This window comes from Paramisgurnus dabryanus, chromosome 12, assembly GCF_030506205.2.
Source record: "Paramisgurnus dabryanus chromosome 12, PD_genome_1.1, whole genome shotgun sequence".
Taxonomy (NCBI): Eukaryota; Metazoa; Chordata; class Actinopteri; order Cypriniformes; family Cobitidae; genus Paramisgurnus; species Paramisgurnus dabryanus.
This window is the reverse complement of record NC_133348.1, coordinates 17,557,446-17,576,392: the sequence shown is the minus strand read 5'-3', so window position 1 is coordinate 17,576,392 and position 18,947 is coordinate 17,557,446. Positions and strand designations below refer to the sequence as shown.

Genomic DNA, 18,947 nt, shown 5'->3' with positions numbered 1-18,947 from the left:
AGAAATTCAAGTGCTAGTTGTCACACAAGATCCAATAAAGCCAGCAGATGTTAGTGGAACATAAGGTGATAATTTACAGCTAAATTTAACCCCAGATGGAAAATCAAACCGTGGGAGAACAGCTTTTTTTAATGTGCAGCCTTATCAGACAGGGTCTCATATTGTGATATAGGCCATTACTGATGCTGCAGCTTCCTGTGAGAATTCATCTGCTGTGCTTTAAGGCCACCTGTCATAGACTAGATGAATTAATCCTGCATAGAGAACAGCGAGGGTCCGGCTTACCGCGTTCAAAGAAACTGACAACTTACCTCATATTCAACATATTCCTCTTCTTCTACCTCATAAGACACGGTCTGGATTTTCACATCGTTTTCATCCAGCAGTTTGGCTTGAGGGTCCTCCGTAGCGGGGGTCTCCACCCCAGCGTCCTTTTCTTTCTTCTCCACGAAGGTGGTCTCGCAGCACTCATTTTTGTAATCCTTGCCCTTGCCACCTGCGTCCTCCTTGTAAAGTATGAAGTTAGGCTTGTAAAACGCCTCCACCGCCAGGTGAAGCGAAGTGGCGTCCAGTAACTGAGCTTTGGCCTTGCCGTTTCCTCCCGTGACCGCGACCCCACCGCCTCCACCTCCTCCACCAGTTACAAAATAATTAATAATGTTCTCCTGATACTGGTTGCTGTGGAAGTCGCCGCCGTAGCCATAGTCGGCCTTGACCACATGCTTGCTATTTTTATCCAAAAGAGGGTTCTGAAGCTCACTTAGGCTCTCCATTGTAGAATGCGTTGCGTTGAACAGCCAGATGGAGAAATACAGGAAGACGATATGACCTTGGCTGGAGCGATATGACAGGTGCTAATGTGTTCAATAGGCTGTGAGCTGTAAGAGGAGTGAGAAGAGAGAAAAGTGAGGGAGCGTGCGGTAAAGACACGCGCTGTTGAACACATGCATAGAAAAGTTTAATAAGTCTGAACTCGGGACAGACAAGTGCTGGCAATGAAAAGCCAGCCATGCAGTTAACACAATGATGTCTGTGGCACCAAAAGCCATGGCTGATTTCTGAAGACTCTTATTAGAAATAATGCTATAAATAATGCAGATTGAAGCTTTCCTGCTGAGTGAGTGATTTTATTTGTCAGTCTGAGAGAGCCGTTTTCTGCAATTTACAATGGGGAAAAAAAACACAACAGCATATTCTTTTCAACTAAGCTGATAACCACTAAGCTGCTATTAGGTAGATTTTAATTAACCTTGGTCTGCCACTCCGTGAAATTCAATGACATCCCTGGTAAATGGGAATGTCTGGGAGTCTATATGCCATGAAGGTAAAGCAGACATCTTTGTTAAAAGGCAATTTCGTAAAATGCACAATGACCCAATGTGCCATCCAGAGAGCGCACTTAGTCATTCTTTGCACGTTACACTGGCCAGTATGATGGTCATCTACTTATGCATTTCGCACCGTGTTGGAATGACTAGATGCAGAGTCATGATAAAGTGCTGTACAAGTTTTTCAATTATAAGTGACATTGAAATGCATAATGCACAGTAGGGGGGTGAGCAGGGCAAAAACTAATGCGGGGTTAGTTGTAACACGGACCTTTAACATTGTTGCACAAGGTTGAGCAATTTGTTTTTCTTGTATTGTTGGAATTTATGGAAATGTATAATGTTTTCCAGAGAGTTATTGATGAAAGACTGTTTTGTTGGCATGTAAGTCAATATTTTCATCATATGTTTTTTTTTCGGTTTCCGAGTTGGGTGTGTAAGATACCAAAACTAATGTTATGTCATCTTAATCAGTGTCTTGTTGACTAAAACATAGCATCATTTTGAAATATGTCTGAAGCTCTTAACAATCATTTTTGGTAGGGTTGAAAATATTATATGTGTTACAACTAACCCCTCAGCACTTACAATTCTTGCCGTTTTTTTTTTTTTAAATCAGCTACACTAATGATTGCTGGCCGCCAACAAAATAAATGTGCCTGTCTTATCAAAAATGGTTTGTCAAAATTACTTTTTTGTTCATATATAATATTGATGGAATAAGGTCGCGTCAAAGATTAAAATCATAATGAAATAATGGCTAAAATCAGACTTTGATTTTCATTATCCCAGATTTTTTAGATGTTACTCTGGGTCAGTTAAAATAATTGTGCTTCTTTTTCTCACATATTTAGACATTTTTATCCATTTATAATTGAACTATTGTTAGATGAGAGATGAATAGTGTGGATACATGTCTATTATAGACAGATATATAAACAATATCCACTTCAAGTATATAGACAAAATAGTATTGAAATATTTGCCAGCAAACTCAATTTTTAGCAAGTGTTACAACTCACCCCCTGCCTGTTACAATTAACCCCACTAATGGGGGAAGTTGTAACGATTACACAGACTGTCATGTCTGGTGTAATTGTCTATGAATGGTAAGCAATAGAAACAAACTTCAATTGGTCATTTGTAGCAGAGATGTGTGTGTTGCTTGTGTAAAAATATAATTAATCAAACTCAATTTTTTTTAATGATTAAGCCAAAACCAAAAAGCGTTAGATTTTGCCCCGCTCTCCCCTACTGTGCAAAAGTCCTAGGCCATCATGTCACCATTAGATGTTTTGTTCTTATAAGGGTAATGCCTCTTTATAATGGTCTCTTTATTAGAACCAGAAAAACTGGAAAATTATACTCTGTATACTATATTTCTGTTCATACATTTCCAGTATTTCCTTAATAAAGAGAGTAAAAAAATATGGATGCTCATTAAAACTTATAAAGTTTGCCGACAAAGCTGGCGGTGGCCTAAGACTTTTGCATAATACTGTACTAGTGCATTATCAGAAACTTGTTTCAAAAGAAAAGCTAATTTAATAATAATTGCTTCTGTACAACTCCCATTAGGTTTAACTAATAGGTACATTTAACAAAGCACACTAGTTTTACTCATATATAAATCCTGTCTACGGTAACCCTTGATATTTGAACAAACAGCATGTGGCCACGGCGGTTGGTACACACCCTCCTCCTCATTAATCTGTTATTAAAATAGCAACACCATGAGACAGAAAGCAGATTATTTCTGAGGTTTTGATTTGATCTGTGCTGATGCTTCTCTGTGTTGTCAAATGCAGGATCATTCATCAAGAATTGCTGACTCTATTGCTCAAAGAGGTTTTGAGCTCTCCCAATTCTCAATGCACGTTTCCACACAGTCAGCATCTACAGTACTAGGCACATTCTCCCAGCTCAATAATACTACCCTATCACAGCCCACCAAAGAAAAAGATTGCTTAATCAGTAGAAATCAAATTCTGAATTTATTATTGGGTTTTTATAAGACTTTTCATACTTTGAAGATTATATTAAATTGCTTGGCAAGCACAATTTTTCCGGCTGTATGTTGACATATTTTCTAATATAACAGAAAGGAGGTATAAAGGGGCGACACTTTGTTGTTCTAGATATCAGTGGGGACGAAGTTGGGACAAAAATCAAAGTAAAGCAAGTTTTGTGTTTATGCTCAAGAGTACAATAGCATACAGATGGCCTTAAAACTAACACGCACAGACTGAAAGCCTCATTACTCTTTACGCCTTTCCATCTCTGTCTGTATTGATTTCTGGTCAATTTTGACCTGCATCTTCTACAGAGTGTCTGCTGCAGATACATTCTTCATTCCAATTGGCTTCCTGTCATCATTTCTCGATTCTCTTATAAATAAAACAAATGTCTGTTTGTAGTGAAAGAGACCAGGGCTAGTGATTTAAGTGTGTGTATGCCAGTGTGTTGTGCTTGTTATGCAAGGATGGTAGTTAAAATATATTAGACCTTTTAAGTTGTGTAATGCCAAAAAGTAATGTACCATCTGATAACATTATTAACTGTTGTTATTGTAATTGAAACGAGGCCGTGCTGCAGTTGCCGAAAACATTTGCATGGCAGAGCAGACCTAATACTCTGTGCTTGTATTAAACCCTTGCAATGGAATACAGAAAAAACATCATGTTCTTAACTGTCATTGAGGCCTTGGAGATGATGTTTTGTATAGACTTAAAGTCTGGCTTGTCAAAAAGAGACATGGACTAGCCTGCAAAACATTTGCAAAAGTATTTTCTGTTTTGTGACTATAGCTGAGAGGTCAAAAAGAGAGAACAGACTTTACAGCGATATGCATTTAGAAAAGGATGTGGGGTAGGTTTTCGTGGAGGGGTTAACTTCTACTTTTTAGTCTACTATTTAGCTGTTTTAAAGCAACTGGCATATGTTTTTACTATACATCTGACTACTTGTTAAACTGTCAAATGTAATTACGCTTCAAACTCATTTGTTAAAACATAATCATAGATTTAGTAGAAGAACTGCCTTCATTTATTTGAACTGTAATTACATTGAGTGCATATTACTTAATTTCACATGACAGTATCATAATTGTCTTTGATAAAACATTTAAAGAGTACAATTTTCTATAATTCATTTAATCTTTCATTTAATTCAGCTTAGTATAAACAAATTTAGCCAACATTATACGCTACACACTGCATACAGACTTCGGATTGGTTTTGAGACTTACGATCAACAGAAAAATTGCCGTTTTATTCATCTTTTTAATCACTCGCTGTGTTTTGTGCAGTCTTATTCGAGTTAGCTGTAAAGATGAAATATTAAAGCCTTCCCCTTTCCACTTTTAAAATGGTGATCATGGCAACGACTACTTGGTTATTTTTTATGACTATGATGTGTACATTTGTGCATTTACATCTAGCACCTGTTAGTTGTGCCAATATCTCTCATCAAGGTCAGATGAGAATGAGACTGAATAGCATCTATATAGATGCAGATAGGGATGTACTATATAGTACTGTATATATAATAGTGCAAAAGATAGTTTACCCTTTATAAATAACCTTATTAGAATTCAGTCTGCCTACACAGATTCACTGCAGCATTCTGCTGTCAGTCAAAATATTGTGATACGATAAGGATGTATCTAACAGCTATTTCCTCATAGACTCAGATTTGAATCTTATTGTGTTATATTGAAATATGTTTGACAATTCTGTGCACAGTTTTCTCAGATAAGCTTAAAAAAAGGTAATGTTTAGTTATTTTCTGATCAATTTCTGATTTGCACTTCTCTTTAATCTCAACTACAGACTTTTAAAGAGAAGCACCACATGTTTTTATCCATCATTGATTAGGCTATAGTACTTTTTTCTTTGTGCCAAGTTGCATTCAAATTCCCCTGCCTATGTTTTCATCAATTAACCCGTATAATGCTTAAACCTCCTGAAGTCAATATTACAGTGGCTTTAAACACACTTTAGCCGTGTTAATGTGTCGCTGTGTAAAATGACTAATGGAAACGTTTGTTAGTCATGCTGCACTTTAATTACCATGTACACACTGTGTACAAGACAGGGGTGCAATTTATCAGACCAAAATGCAGTAATGTGCCTCTTGTACTTTCAAAATGGTTTTATTAATCTACCCTGTGGGAAAAGAGTAAAATCTGAGAACAAGTGCTTTTTTAAAGTGCTTTTCCCCTTTGATGATGGTGAATAATTGCAGGGCATTCATTACAGTACACTATTACTGATCATTCAACCCCTCCTAACACAGAAAGAGAGAAAGCAAGAGAGGAAGATAACAGACAATACTATTTGAAAGTTCAATGATCCATGTTATTAAGCTGCACATTCGATATTAAAAAATAAAGGTTTTTAAAGGGTTCTTTGCAGTGATGTCATAGAAGAACCATTTCCCCCAAAGAACCTTTTAAGCAAAGGTTCCTAAAATAACTATTTCTTTCTTGCATTTCTATTGTTTGTGAAAAAATCTTTTTACCAAACCTTTTGTGTAGGGTTCTGTGGATGTTAAAGGTTCTTTACAATCTAAATAGTTTCTTTGTCATCATGCTACTCTAGTTCTTGTTTTGATTTTATATACACCTAAATGCTGGACAGTGTAGCGGACTGCACACATTACTGAACTCGCAAAACTATGCGCGTAAACGCGTAAAGCAATTACGCATCATCACTGACACGCGCAAAAAAGTAAGAATAATTCATTATTGCACCATAATGAATAAATGCTTTCTATGTGTATTTTAACAGTTTCATATAAAAGTTTTAGTTACCTGCATCGTACACGACGAGCACGAAAAATATTTACTTACTGTAGCATGTTTGAAGGGGTATTTTAAAACTGTAATATCATCTCTCCAAAGGTTGCCTTTTCGGAAATGAAATGATATTTAGCTATTGAACAAGAATACAAATGCTGTCCAAAATCTGTACATCTCACACGTTTATGAAATACAGCTCAGAACCGCATATTCAGCAATGTCCATATACAGATATGTACCTTATGACTCCAGGTGTCCGGCTTCAGTGATGTCCTCGATTTGATTCAGCGACAATATCGACTGGCTTTCCACGCAAATGTCAAACGATTTCAGTCCGTGCTTCGCATTGCATAAACCAGTGAAGAAAACCCGATAAACAACAACAACAACACCTTTGAAGGATGATCATCGAAATAATGAACAATCTCCTAAACGTGAGTCCTTCTTAAGCAACAGATTTCTGCATCGTCTAGAGTCCGACAAAAGGAGCAGTTGAAATTACTTCCAGTAAATCTTTAATGTACTGTAACGGTAACCTACACCGCACCTCATAGTAGAGCAGATCTGATGCTTTCAGAGAAGTCGGGCATCTCCCGTCACTTCCAGTTAAATCATCAGCAGTACGAAACCGCGCGTTCAGAAAGCAGGAACTTCATCCGAATCCAGGCGCTAAGCTTTTAAAACACCAGTTTATCTGCCCGCGTGCTTTTACTGACTAGATTCATAGAGTCGCATTAAAGTCCGAGAGATAAAGTAGACCTGCTGGTACAGTATAGTGGACGGACTTGCGCGTCTCTCCAAATATGACACGAGTTACCGTGCGTCCTGCGCGTGTCAGTTTTACCTTTGACTCTACGCAAACGTTCGCTATTGCAAATATTGGTTCTAGAGCTAGGATCTTAGAGATCTTAATCGATTTCACATCATGTGAGAGCCTCTGGGGATGTTGATAATGCCGATTAAATATTTTCATTTAGTAATATTTTTGTCTGTTTGTCTATCCTGTCTGTATATCTATCTGTGTACAGTAGTCTGTCCCTCTGTCTGTTTGTCTTGTCTATCCTGTCTGTCTGTCTATCTGTCTGTATACAGTAGGCTGTCTGTCTGTCTGTTCGTCTGTCTGTCTGTCTGTTCGTCTGTCTGTCTGTCTGTCTGTCTGTCTGTCTATAATTGTCTTTCCCGTCTGTCTGTGTACAGTAGGCTGTCTGTTTATTATCTATCTGTCTATCTATCTTGTCTGTCTGTCTGTCTGTCTATCTATCTGTTTGTCTATCCCATCTGTCTGTTTGTCTACAGTAGACTGTCTGTCTGTCTGTCTGTCTGTCTGTCTGTCTATCTATCTTGTCTGTCTATCTATCTTGTCTATATATCTCGTCTATCCTGTCTGTCTGTGTACAGTAGGCTTTCTGTCTGTCTGTCTGTCTGTCTGTCTGTCTGTCTGTCTGTCTGTCTGTCTGTCTGTCTGTCTGTCTGTCTTTTCTATCATGTCTGTCTGTCTTTTCTATCATGTCTGTCTGTCTATCTTGTCAATCCTGTCTGTCTGTCTATCTTGTCAATCCTGTCTGTCTGTATGTGTACAGTAGGCTGTCTGACTGTCTTGTCTATCTATCTTGTTTATCCTTTCTGTCTTTCTGTCTGTCTTTCTGTGTATTCTGTCTGTCTATATGTCTATGTACAGTAGGCTGTCTGTCTGTCTATCATTCTGTCTTGTCTATCTGTTTGTCTGTCTGTCTGTCTGTGTACAGTAGGCTTTCTGTCTGTCTGTCTATCTGTCTGTCTTTCTGTCTATCTATCTTGTCAATCCTTTCTGTCTATCTCTCTGTTAACAGTAGAGTGTCTGTCTGTCTGTCTGTCTGTCTGTCTATCTATCTTGTCAATCCTGTCTGTCTGTCTGTCTGTGTACAGTAGGCTCTCTGACTGTCTTGTCTATCTATATTGTCTATCATGTCTGTCTGTCTGTCAGGCTGTCTGTCTTTGTGTGTATTCTGTCTGTCTATCCTGTCTGTCTATATGTCTCTGTACAGTAGGCTGTCTGTCTGTCTTGTCTATGTATCTTCTCTATCCTGTCTGTCTGTCTGTCTTTGTGTTTAGTCTATCCTGTCTGTCTATATGTCTATGTACAGTAGGCTGTCTGTCTGTCTATCTGTCATTCTGTCTTGTCTATCCTGTCTGTCTTGTCTGTCTTGTCTATCCTGTCTGTCTGTCTGTCTGTCTGTCTGTCTATCTGTCTGTTTACAATATTCTGTCTGTCTGTCTGTGTACAGTAGGCTTTCTGTCTGTCTATTTATCTTGTCAATCCTTTCTGTCTATCTGTCTGTTAACAGTAGAGTGTCTGTCTGTCTGTCTGTCTGTCTGTCATTCTGTCTTGTCTATCCTGTCTGTCTTGTCTATCCTGTCTGTCTGTCTGTCTGTCTGTCTTGTCTGTCTATCTGTCTGTTTACAATATTCTGTCTGTCTGTCTGTGTACAGTAGGCTTTCTGTCTGTCTATCTATCTATCTTGTCAATCCTTTCTGTCTATCTGTCTGTTAACAGTAGAGTGTCTGCCTGTCTGTCTGTCTGTCTGTCTGTCTGTCTATCTATCTATCTATCTATCTATCTATCTATCTATCTATCTATCTATCTTGTCAATCCTGTCTGTCTGTCTGTGTACAGTAGGCTCTCTGACTGTCTTGTCTATCTATATTGTCTATCATGTCTGTCTGTCTGTCTGTCTGTCTGTCAGGCTGTCTGTCTTTGTGTGTATTCTGTCAGTCTATCCTGTCTGTCTATATGTCTCTGTACAGTAGGCTGTCTGTCTGTCTTGTCTATCTATCTTGTCAATCCTTTCTGTCTATCTGTCTGTTAACAGTAGAGTGTCTGTCTGTCTGTCTGTCTATCTATCTATCTATCTATCTATCTATCTATCTATCTATCTATCTATCTATCTATCTATCTATCTATCTATCTATCTATCTATCTTGTCAATCCTGTCTGTCTGTCTGTGTACAGTAGGCTCTCTGACTGTCTTGTCTTTCTATATTGTCTATCATGTCTGTCTGTCTGTCTGTTTACAATATTCTGTCTGTCTGTCTGTGTACAGTAGGCTTTCTGTCTGTCTATCTATCTTGTCAATCCTTTCTGTCTATCTGTCTGTTAACAGTAGAGTGTCTGTCTGTCTGTCTGTCTGTCTGTCTGTCTGTCTGTCTGTCTGTCTGTCTGTCTATCTATCTATCTATCTATCTATCTATCTATCTATCTATCTTGTCAATCCTTTCTGTCTATCTGTCTGTTAACAGTAGAGTGTCTGCCTGTCTGTCTGTCTGTCTGTCTGTCTGTCTGTCTGTCTATCTATCTATCTATATATCTATCTATCTTGTCAATCCTGTCTGTCTGTCTGTGTACAGTAGGCTCTCTGACTGTCTTGTCTATCTATATTGTCTATCATGTCTGTCTGTCTGTCTGTCTGTCAGGCTGTCTGTCTTTGTGTGTATTCTGTCAGTCTATCCTGTCTGTCTATATGTCTCTGTACAGTAGGCTGTCTGTCTGTCTTGTCTATCTATCTTGTCAATCCTTTCTGTCTATCTGTCTGTTAACAGTAGAGTGTCTGTCTGTCTGTCTGTCTGTCTGTCTGTCTGTCTGTCTATCTATCTATCTATCTATCTATCTATCTATCTATCTATCTATCTATCTATCTATCTATCTATCTATCTATCTATCTATCTATCTTGTCAATCCTGTCTGTCTGTCTGTGTACAGTAGGCTCTCTGACTGTCTTGTCTTTCTATATTGTCTATCATGTCTGTCTGTCTGTCTGTTTACAATATTCTGTCTGTCTGTCTGTGTACAGTAGGCTTTCTGTCTGTCTATCTATCTTGTCAATCCTTTCTGTCTATCTGTCTGTTAACAGTAGAGTGTCTGTCTGTCTGTCTGTCTGTCTGTCTGTCTGTCTGTCTGTCTATCTATCTATCTATCTATCTATCTATCTATCTATCTATCTTGTCAATCCTGTCTGTCTGTCTGTTTACAGTAGGCTCTCTGACTGTCTTGTCTATCTATATTGTCAATCCTTTCTGTCTATCTGTCTGTTAACAGTAGAGTGTCTGTCTGTCTGTCTGTCTGTCTGTCTGTCTGTCTGTCTGTCTGTCTGTCTGTCTGTCTGTCTGTCTATCTATCTATCTATCTATCTATCTTGTCAATCCTGTCTGTCTGTCTGTTTACAGTAGGCTCTCTGACTGTCTTGTCTATCTATATTGTCTATCATGTCTGTCTGTCTGTCTGTCAGGCTGTCTGTCTTTGTGTGTATTCTGTCAGTCTATCCTGTCTGTCTATATGTCTCTGTACAGTAGGCTGTCTGTCTGTCTTGTCTATCTATCTTGTCAATCCTTTCTGTCTATCTGTCTGTTAACAGTAGAGTGTCTGTCTGTCTGTCTGTCTGTCTGTCTGTCTGTCTATCTATCTATCTATCTATCTATCTATCTTGTCAATCCTGTCTGTGTACAGTAGGCTCTCTGTCTGTCTGTCTGTCAGGCTGTCTGTCTTTGTGTGTATTCTGACAGTCTATCCTGTCTGTCTATATGTCTCTGTACAGTAGGCTGTCTGTCTGTCTTGTCTATCTATCTTGTCTATCCTGTCTGTCTGTCTTTGTGTGTATTCTGTCTGTCTATCCTGTCTGTCTATATGTCTCTGTACAGTAGGCTGTCTGTCTGTCTATCTGTCATTCTGTCTTGTCTATCTGTCATTCTGTCTTGTCTATCCTGTCTGTCTATCTTGTCTATCCTGTCTGTCTGTCTGTCTGTCTGTCTGTCTGTCTGTCTGTCTGTCTGTCTATCTTGTCTGTCTATCTGTCTGTTTACAATATTTTGTCTGTCTGTCTGTCTGTCTGTCTGTGTACAGTAGGCTTTCTGTCTGTCTGTTTATCTTGTCAATCTTGTCTGTCTGTACAGTAATCTGTCTGTCTGTCTGTCTGTCTGTCTGTCTCTCTATCCGTCTGTCTGTCTGTCTGTCTGTCTGTCTGTCTGTCTGTCTGTCTATCTTGTCAATCCTGTCTTTCTGTCTGTTTACAGTAGACTGTCTGTCTGTCTGTCTGTCTGTCTGTCTGTCTATCTGGTCCATCCTTTCTGTCTATCTGTCTGATTACAGTAGACTGCCTGTCTGTCTATCTTGTCAATTATATCTGTTTATCTATCTTGTCAATCCTGTCTGTCTGTCTGTCTGTCTGTCTGTGTACGGTGGGCTGTCTAACTGTCTTATCTATCTATCTAGTCTATCCTGTCTGTCTGTCTGTCTTTCTGTGTATTCTGTCTGTCTGTCTGTCTGTCTGTCTATATATCCTGGCTGTCTATATTTCTATGTACAGTAGGCTGTCTATCTGTCTGTCTTGTCTGTCTGTCTATCTAGTTGTGTCCAAGGATTGGATTTTACATAAGACGCAACCAGTCAGGAGAAAGTACATGATTACATATTACTTTGAAGAAGTAAAGATCAAAGAATATGTCTGACTGAAAGAATACATTTTCATTTGAAAAAGATTTTCCTTCATCATTGTTTTGAGAATTTTACATGAAGAGCTTCTCTAGATTATTTCAACTACCTATACAATGTACACAATGTAATGGAAAATTATGAAGAATGAGGCTTAGCTATAAAAAGTAAGATTCAGACGGGCATAGAAAGAGAAGGAAATGCTGATGCTTCTGTGTCTGAGTGCAGAATTGATGTGGCTTAAAATCCCCTTTCATGTACTCTGTGACATCACCATTTGATTTCCCAAGAGAAAGGTGGAGAAAGAAAAGGGGTTAGCAAATGACATGGAGACAGCTATCTGAACAGCTTGTAGATGTCACGGCTCAATGGATCATTTCTAGAGACAATAAGAAGATGAAGAAAATGAAGCAAAAAAAGGATTGTAATTTTTAACGTGCTAAGTTTGGTGTGCATAATTTTTTTTTAATTCATCGGTTAGAAAACAGTAAGCCCTGGGTGGAAGCAAGCAATTTAATAGACTGGAGCCTTTTTGTGGTGGCATGTGTCCATGTTTTACTCATCTCTTCACAAACATGCTCATAGCAAACAGCTGCTCTAACTTGCTTTAAACCCACATCAATCACAACGTCTCCCACGGTACCTGCGGCTCACAGAGACTTTCTGCTGCCATATACTGTATTACTTTGAGGCATTTTACTTTCTCCTATTGTCCATTTTGCTTGGAAAGAGGAAGGCAGTTGTACCTGCAGGCTTAACTTAAGCTTCTGATGAGCTTGAGATTCAATTTATTTGAGCTGAAATTACTTCAATCCTTTTGCCACAGAACATTAGAGCTGTAAATGAATATCCTTAGGGCACACGCAGTTTTTTTGGGGGGTCGTTCTGGAATTAGGCATTTGAAAGATTGTAGAAAATGTAATGTTTTGGTAAATCATGCCTCTTTTTACGGTCTTTCAAATTACTATAACAAACACTGTTTTGCACATTCCTGAATATAATACAGAGATATCCAGCCTTGTAGAAGTTTACAGCCTTTACAGTTGGACAAACTCTTTTCTCAGGAACAGGGGGTGAACAAGCCTGCAGTTGACATTGATATGGTAGCCGGTGACAGGGTGAAATGTTTCGCCTTCAGCAGGGAAAAACTGAAGAGGGAACAGCAAATAGTAAAAGATGTACAAGAACGACGTGCACCTAAAAAAATGTGTGCGCCAAGTAGCATAACATATAAATGTTTATGAAAAACACATTTAAAAGGCAATACTTTTACATTTATTTCAAGATTTATTATAAAAACTGATTACTTTGCAATAATTCCATGACAAGTTTTTTTCAAAATGCTATAAATCTAAATGTGCATTCATCTTTGCCATGTTATATTCATTTAGTCAACTAGTGGTATACTCAAAACACTTACTTTGTCAAAATAAGAACACTGTCATTGCCCCTGTCATCCTTGGGACGTCATTGCTGCAACTTTTTTGACAGTGATCAGCTGTAAAATGTTTTTGAAAATAATGGAAAGTTTTTCCTAAGATCCCCTGGGGTCAATGTGTTAGCATGGCAGAAGCTTGATGCTGTCGTGTAAGAACAAGCAACAGCCGGCATTTTAAATTATTCAAATTTAATGGCTTACTTTTCTTCTTCGCCACAGAAAACCACAGGTTTATCAATGCCATTAAATAACTATTTTGTTTTTGTTTGTTTGTTGATCACGAAGTACAAAGTAGATGAGGAAAACTAGGATTCTGTGTGTATTTAAAGCGCGGCCATTATGGAATGGAATGCCGCGCTGTGATTGGTTAAGCAGATTCATTGCATTCTGCAGAGAAGGAGGACTGGCGTTTGTCGAGGGGAGAAAAAGGGAGAAAAGATGACAGAATAACACAGCAGATATTGGATTTTGTGTAAAATTAAGAATTTACTTTTTAATACTGACCTGATACAACACTGATTTTGGCGGTAACTCCTTTTTTTTTAAATGTCGTTTATCGCGTTTTTAAACCAAACTCTTCATTTAAATATAAATATAAATATATTAAACCGCACAGAAATTCAGCAAAAGAAACATAGCAAACTAGTATCAACAAATACCTTTTCATATTTCTTTCCATAAAACTTTTTTGAAGTTAGTAAACACATACATGCATTAAAGGATAAGAGACCAAATGGTTTAAGTAAGTGCGGTTTGAGGCTGAAAGTGTTTTCCTGCATATCTCAAATACCCAGCTGTAGCCAACCTGTTTCTAGTCCACTGGTAGACTTGCAGAAAACCTTTTCCCTGGCAAGCTCATAAAAGAAATCTATTGTTTTAAGTTGTTTTAATTGTTTCTGTATCACACTAAAGGCCAACAAACTTATTCAATAATAATTGTGTGTGTTGGTATATGTGGTTTACGTGGACATGAGGGGGGTACAGTTTGTGCGTGCTTGCGTGCGTGCGTGTGTGCATGCTTATACATGGAGCATTAGCAAAATAAAATCATTATTTTACATCTTGAATTTTGGAAGAAGCAACAGACGTAGGCTAAACCTATCAGAGTCCCTGTGCGAAATAATGTGACACTTCATGTCAGATTACTGAGTATGCAGTGTTTTCACCAACTCCTATTCCTCTTTTGCTCCTTAAAAGCATACATATTCATGACATGGCTAAATATACATGTAAGATCTCTCAGATCAGGCACCCAGCAGAAGAGGTGCTATGAGGTAAAAGCCAACATGGGTGACATTACAAGGCCATAGCCTGGAATTGGTCCCTGGCTGAATAATGATGTGTGCCCTATACCTTAAAAAAAAACATCATTGCAGATCTGTGGATCCAAAATAAGTGATACCTTTCGCCCATTAGCTACGGCCCTACCAGTCATTCGGTGGGGGCTTGCGAGCATAGCAGGAGTTTTTCTTGAAAATGGATGTGTTGGTGAAGCAGATTAGATGCTGCTTTCTGTGTGGATAAGATGATGAATAGTGCAACCCTCGGGGGCAAGTTACTGGTGGATGCATCTGAGTGCCCTGTGCTGCAATTGACCTCAGAGGCACCAAAATAAGTGCAGCCTATAAAAGCAAACAATCTGGCCATGGAAACAATATTTTACATTGCTAAAATGACGGATAGGGATTGGTTTACTTCAATTCCTATTTGTTAGAAATTTATAAATAATTTAATACTTTCAAATTTGCAGATATTACTCTCAGTTATAACTGAACTAATTCTGTATGACCAACACTGAATTCCCCGGTAGGTATTAATAGAGTTTTATGTCGTATTGTAATATCAGCTAGGCCATAGTGCAAACCATTGGTCAAGGTAATGGTTAAAGATAACATTAACAATTGGCTAAACGTGCAATGCAATCAGTTTCACAAGTGAGCTCATTGCATGAATCTTGATGATGATGGGCTTTTTATGCATTTATGCATAGTTAATTTTTTTCTGCTCTTATCAGAGATGTCCCAGTAATTTATATTTGCTGCACTTGGCACATCAAGGGACAACCAATTGCTCAGTATGCTGTTAGACTTAATGGAGAATATTATCAGTACAAGTGCCTAGCAATTAATTCGGGTGCATAGCCCCTGGTGTCGTTGTTCTGACCATTTATGTTTATATTCTTTTGGTTGGGAGTTTGTGACAACCCATGGTATTGAAAAACAAACATGGTTAAAAACAAATCATGAAATTATGCAAACTAATTGACCAATCTTGAAGTATCTTACTCAAACTCGCTAGCTCCATAACTGCTCAGATTGCATTATATCTTCACTTATAATTTCAAACCTTTTGGCCAAGAATTGTTTTATGAAAGAAATTGCCTTCAAACATAAGTTTTGTTTTAAGTTCAAATTAATTTTGGAGTTTGCTCAAATAATTGGCCAAAGTAATTTAGAACATTGAGGAAGTGAGGCTGTTTTTGCAGTGGATGTATTTGTCATATTTTAGTGACATAATCATTTCATTTATTCCTTTTCTCTTCCTCATTTAGCGAGTATTTCTCTAACAATTGAAACTTTGTATCTTAGCAAATTGAAACTTTAAATCTTAATTATTCTCTCCTTATGATGAATGGGCTTGCTGTACTTCTCACTTTGATATGTCGCTTTGGAAAAAGCCCCTGGTAAATGCTTTAAAATAATGAAAAGATCATGTTGATGTTCTTTTTGATGTTGTTCAAAATCTCAAAAATGTGGCTCAAATTATTTTGAGACCTTCCTGGAGTTAGCACCTGAGCAGAGTTTAAGACACAAAAGAATGCCTTGAAATAATATGTTAAATGGTTCTTTGAAATTAACATAGAAGGTAAAAATTCAACAATTATCCCTAGGATTTGTCCTTTGAATTAAATGGTCTATTATTGCCCTATTTGGAAGGGTGATGAATCACAATGTTGAGCTTTGCTCTGATTGCTTTGCTCAGAGGCTCATGTCAGTAGCTCACATTAGTAAACAGACCTTATATGTTTGAGCCTGTATCAGACAACAATACAGATTTTAAGGAATTTCTAACTGTTCGGAGATTGTTATTGGACGTTTCTGAGGGGTAAGTTTGTTGGGAGTTTTTTCAGTATGGACCTACAAAACGTAACTGTAAAGTCAATAGTAGAATTTTAGCCTAAAAACTAGCATACCCTGTATAACATTAACTAGCATATAGCACTCAGCAGTCACAGCTTTGTTTTTGCCATTTTAACAACTTTGTAATGAATTTAATGTATAAATATACTGTTGGGGCGTACATCTTGACTGTGATGTCACACAGTCTGTGTTGTGTTGTGCACTCCCGTTTTCCAGCAGTCTTTTGCATACACAAGGTTTAAAAATGAGGAAACAAAATCGTTGGAGGCTCACAATATGTCATTACCATGTACTGTACAGAGCTCTTATTATTCATCTATGCCTAAGTAACTATAGTTCCCTTTCAATACGGTTCACTTCGCATTGCGTCAGTTAGCTGACGCTATGGGGGAAACTCCTGTTTACTCCGTGACTGAAGCCTATTGGTTAACGTCTGTACAAAGTACAGACCAATGACGTTTGAACCCTGGGAGAAAAGGGGTTAAGTCGCGCCTCGGCTGGACTGCCCTGAAATGTTTTCTGTGTGCTGTTTATCCCAACATACTGTGTAATACTGTCGGTTATGCGACCTCACTATAGTGGCGAACGGTATTTAATTCCTCTAAAAAGAGTAATTTCCGTGCTTACTATACTGTGTATTGACACCCACGGTTGTACGGTGTCTCTAAACACTTTATCGCCTTACTGACAAGCAATCAGTAATACGCACACACGGCCCGCTGTCCATAATTCTATCGACGCTTGCCGAAAAAACCCCGGTTTGGCCATATACTGTGTATTGACACCCCACGACTGTACGGTGTCTCTAACACCTTTCTGCCAAATTCGCTCGCAGCCCACCTCAGTTTCTCCGCTACGATGCTGATGGCGCAAACGAGCACGGTCTTACGGCTGTTATTCTCTCTTCCTAGAGAGACGACAGCCTCAGACTTTTGCATGGCTCCAAGCGTTTGAATCGCGCCCTCTCCGGACGGCCACTCAAAGGCTTACAGCCAAGCGGTTTATGACGTTTTTCGGCCATATAGCTGATTTATATTAGCGGATCCGAAGACGCTCACACCTCCGCTCCAATACTCGGAGATATTAAGGGTAATATCAACCTCAAGTGAGCTTGCTACCCGCTACAATAAGTTTCAAAGCTCAAAGCGCGCGCACAGTCAGACGCGCGCGGCATCTCGTTTAGGACGGGCACACGTACCTCTCTAACGAGCCTCAGAAAGCTGAATATTGTGGCATTCTGTTCATAAGTCCACTTCAGTTTGACTTAGCAAAGGTCCCGCCCCGAGCTGACGGCCGGGACGCTTATGCTTAAGTTACACACGGCTGCATGAAGTGCTGTCATTACGAGCTAGCCCAGCATCTGCTGTGGGTTGAACACGCTTTACGACGGCAATCAGCCTTCGGCACGTGGAACGCCGTTTGTCTCATATCAATCACCTTGTACTGCGAATACGGTACATTAAGGGGATGATTTAGCACTGCAGCACTCTCGACCGTGTTATTGTGATAATGCGGTCGGGCAAACTACGGTGGTTTCATTATTTACCGAACCAGACTGAGATCTCGCCCCCTAAACAAGCTGACGAGTCATCTCCTTTATAAACTCATTGCATCGCTTTATAAGCTATGTTCAATCAGAGTGATACGCATCTCATGCTTAAACTACCAAGATTCAAAATATTAACCCATTACGATGGGCGTGCGGAGATGGCATCCGTGGGACACGACCTACATTACGTGCCTTATGACACATTGACGCAAGCTGCTAGGACCCCTTTCACGAGGCGTCCTTATGCAAAGTCTGATTCATTCTGTCTAGTGACATTGAAAGTCTAAACCCCCCGCGAATCGTGGGTGGAACACTTTTCTCCTCACTACAGAGGCACAGCGGCTCTCTCCCCTACCTATATCTATGTGGCCGTGATAACAGCGAACCACGCTTTTACGACCGACCATTCATTTAATTCACAAGCCTGTCATCTCTCAGATGCGAACGGCGGCGGTAACAGCGAACCATGCTTTTACGGCTGGCCATTCACTTTATTCATAAGCCTGTCATTTCTCAGATGCGGACGGTGCCCGAGGCACAGCGCTCTGGAACTGTCCAAGGTCCTGTATGACACATACGTCTGACGTACATCAGACGATCAGCTGTTCATCTGCGTCACAGATCACTCACTAGAGCACCTGTCAATACAGGTTATTTATGGATCGTTGACGTTATCACCTCCCGTGACAATTACGCTCACTTGTCTTAGAGAATGGGCATGGTCTTAGAGGTTTCTCATTTGACAATTGTGACACGGCCGGCTGGTCCCCGCCGTCCACGTTGTCAGTTTACAGCTTCGACATCCTTGCTTCGCGCACTACTGAGGTTTGTTGCATTAAAGGTGCGCCCATTAGCTCACCTGTATGCATGATATGGTTTTTAATTATATGCGTCCACCGTGCGCTTAGAGAAGCTCACATGTACACGCTATAACATTTTGGTATACAATAAGATGCGCTTGGAAAAGCTCACCTGTATACACAGCTGTGTTATGCTTTGTGACACATACATTGTTGTTCATCTGTGTACGTTCACGGTGCGTTGGGTGCCCACCGTTACGTTCATCAATCATATCTGTACACATTCACGGCACGTTCTGTGCACTGATTTATCTATACGCATTCACGGTGCACTGAAGAGTTCACCCGTGTGCGCACAATTTATTATCAGAACACATGACGGCGTGCTCGAGAATCTTGCCGGCCTGTGCATTATAACACTCTGATTCAT

The 18,947-nt window shown here is 39.3% G+C and overlaps 1 protein-coding gene and 1 long non-coding RNA gene across 3 annotated transcripts in view; one reads left to right on the top strand and one right to left on the bottom strand.

Moving 5' to 3' along the window:
- Window positions 1-7,165, bottom strand: part of syndig1l (synapse differentiation inducing 1-like) — a 38,921-nt gene extending 31,756 nt beyond the window's left edge. Inside the window, exons 1-2 of the mRNA XM_065256928.2 lie at window positions 6,369-7,165; window positions 312-878 (exon numbers count right to left, since the gene is read on the bottom strand). Coding sequence (XP_065113000.1) covers window positions 312-773 — 462 coding nt within the window. The 5' untranslated portion in view covers window positions 774-878; window positions 6,369-7,165. The remainder of the gene's footprint in view (window positions 1-311; window positions 879-6,368) is intronic.
- The window catches only part of LOC135738808 (uncharacterized), an 87,393-nt gene continuing 74,889 nt past the window's right edge, over window positions 6,444-18,947 (top strand). For both annotated transcript variants that reach the window (XR_010528775.2, XR_010528776.2), the window contains exon 1: window positions 6,444-6,563. This is a non-coding gene — a long non-coding RNA (uncharacterized lncRNA). The remainder of the gene's footprint in view (window positions 6,564-18,947) is intronic.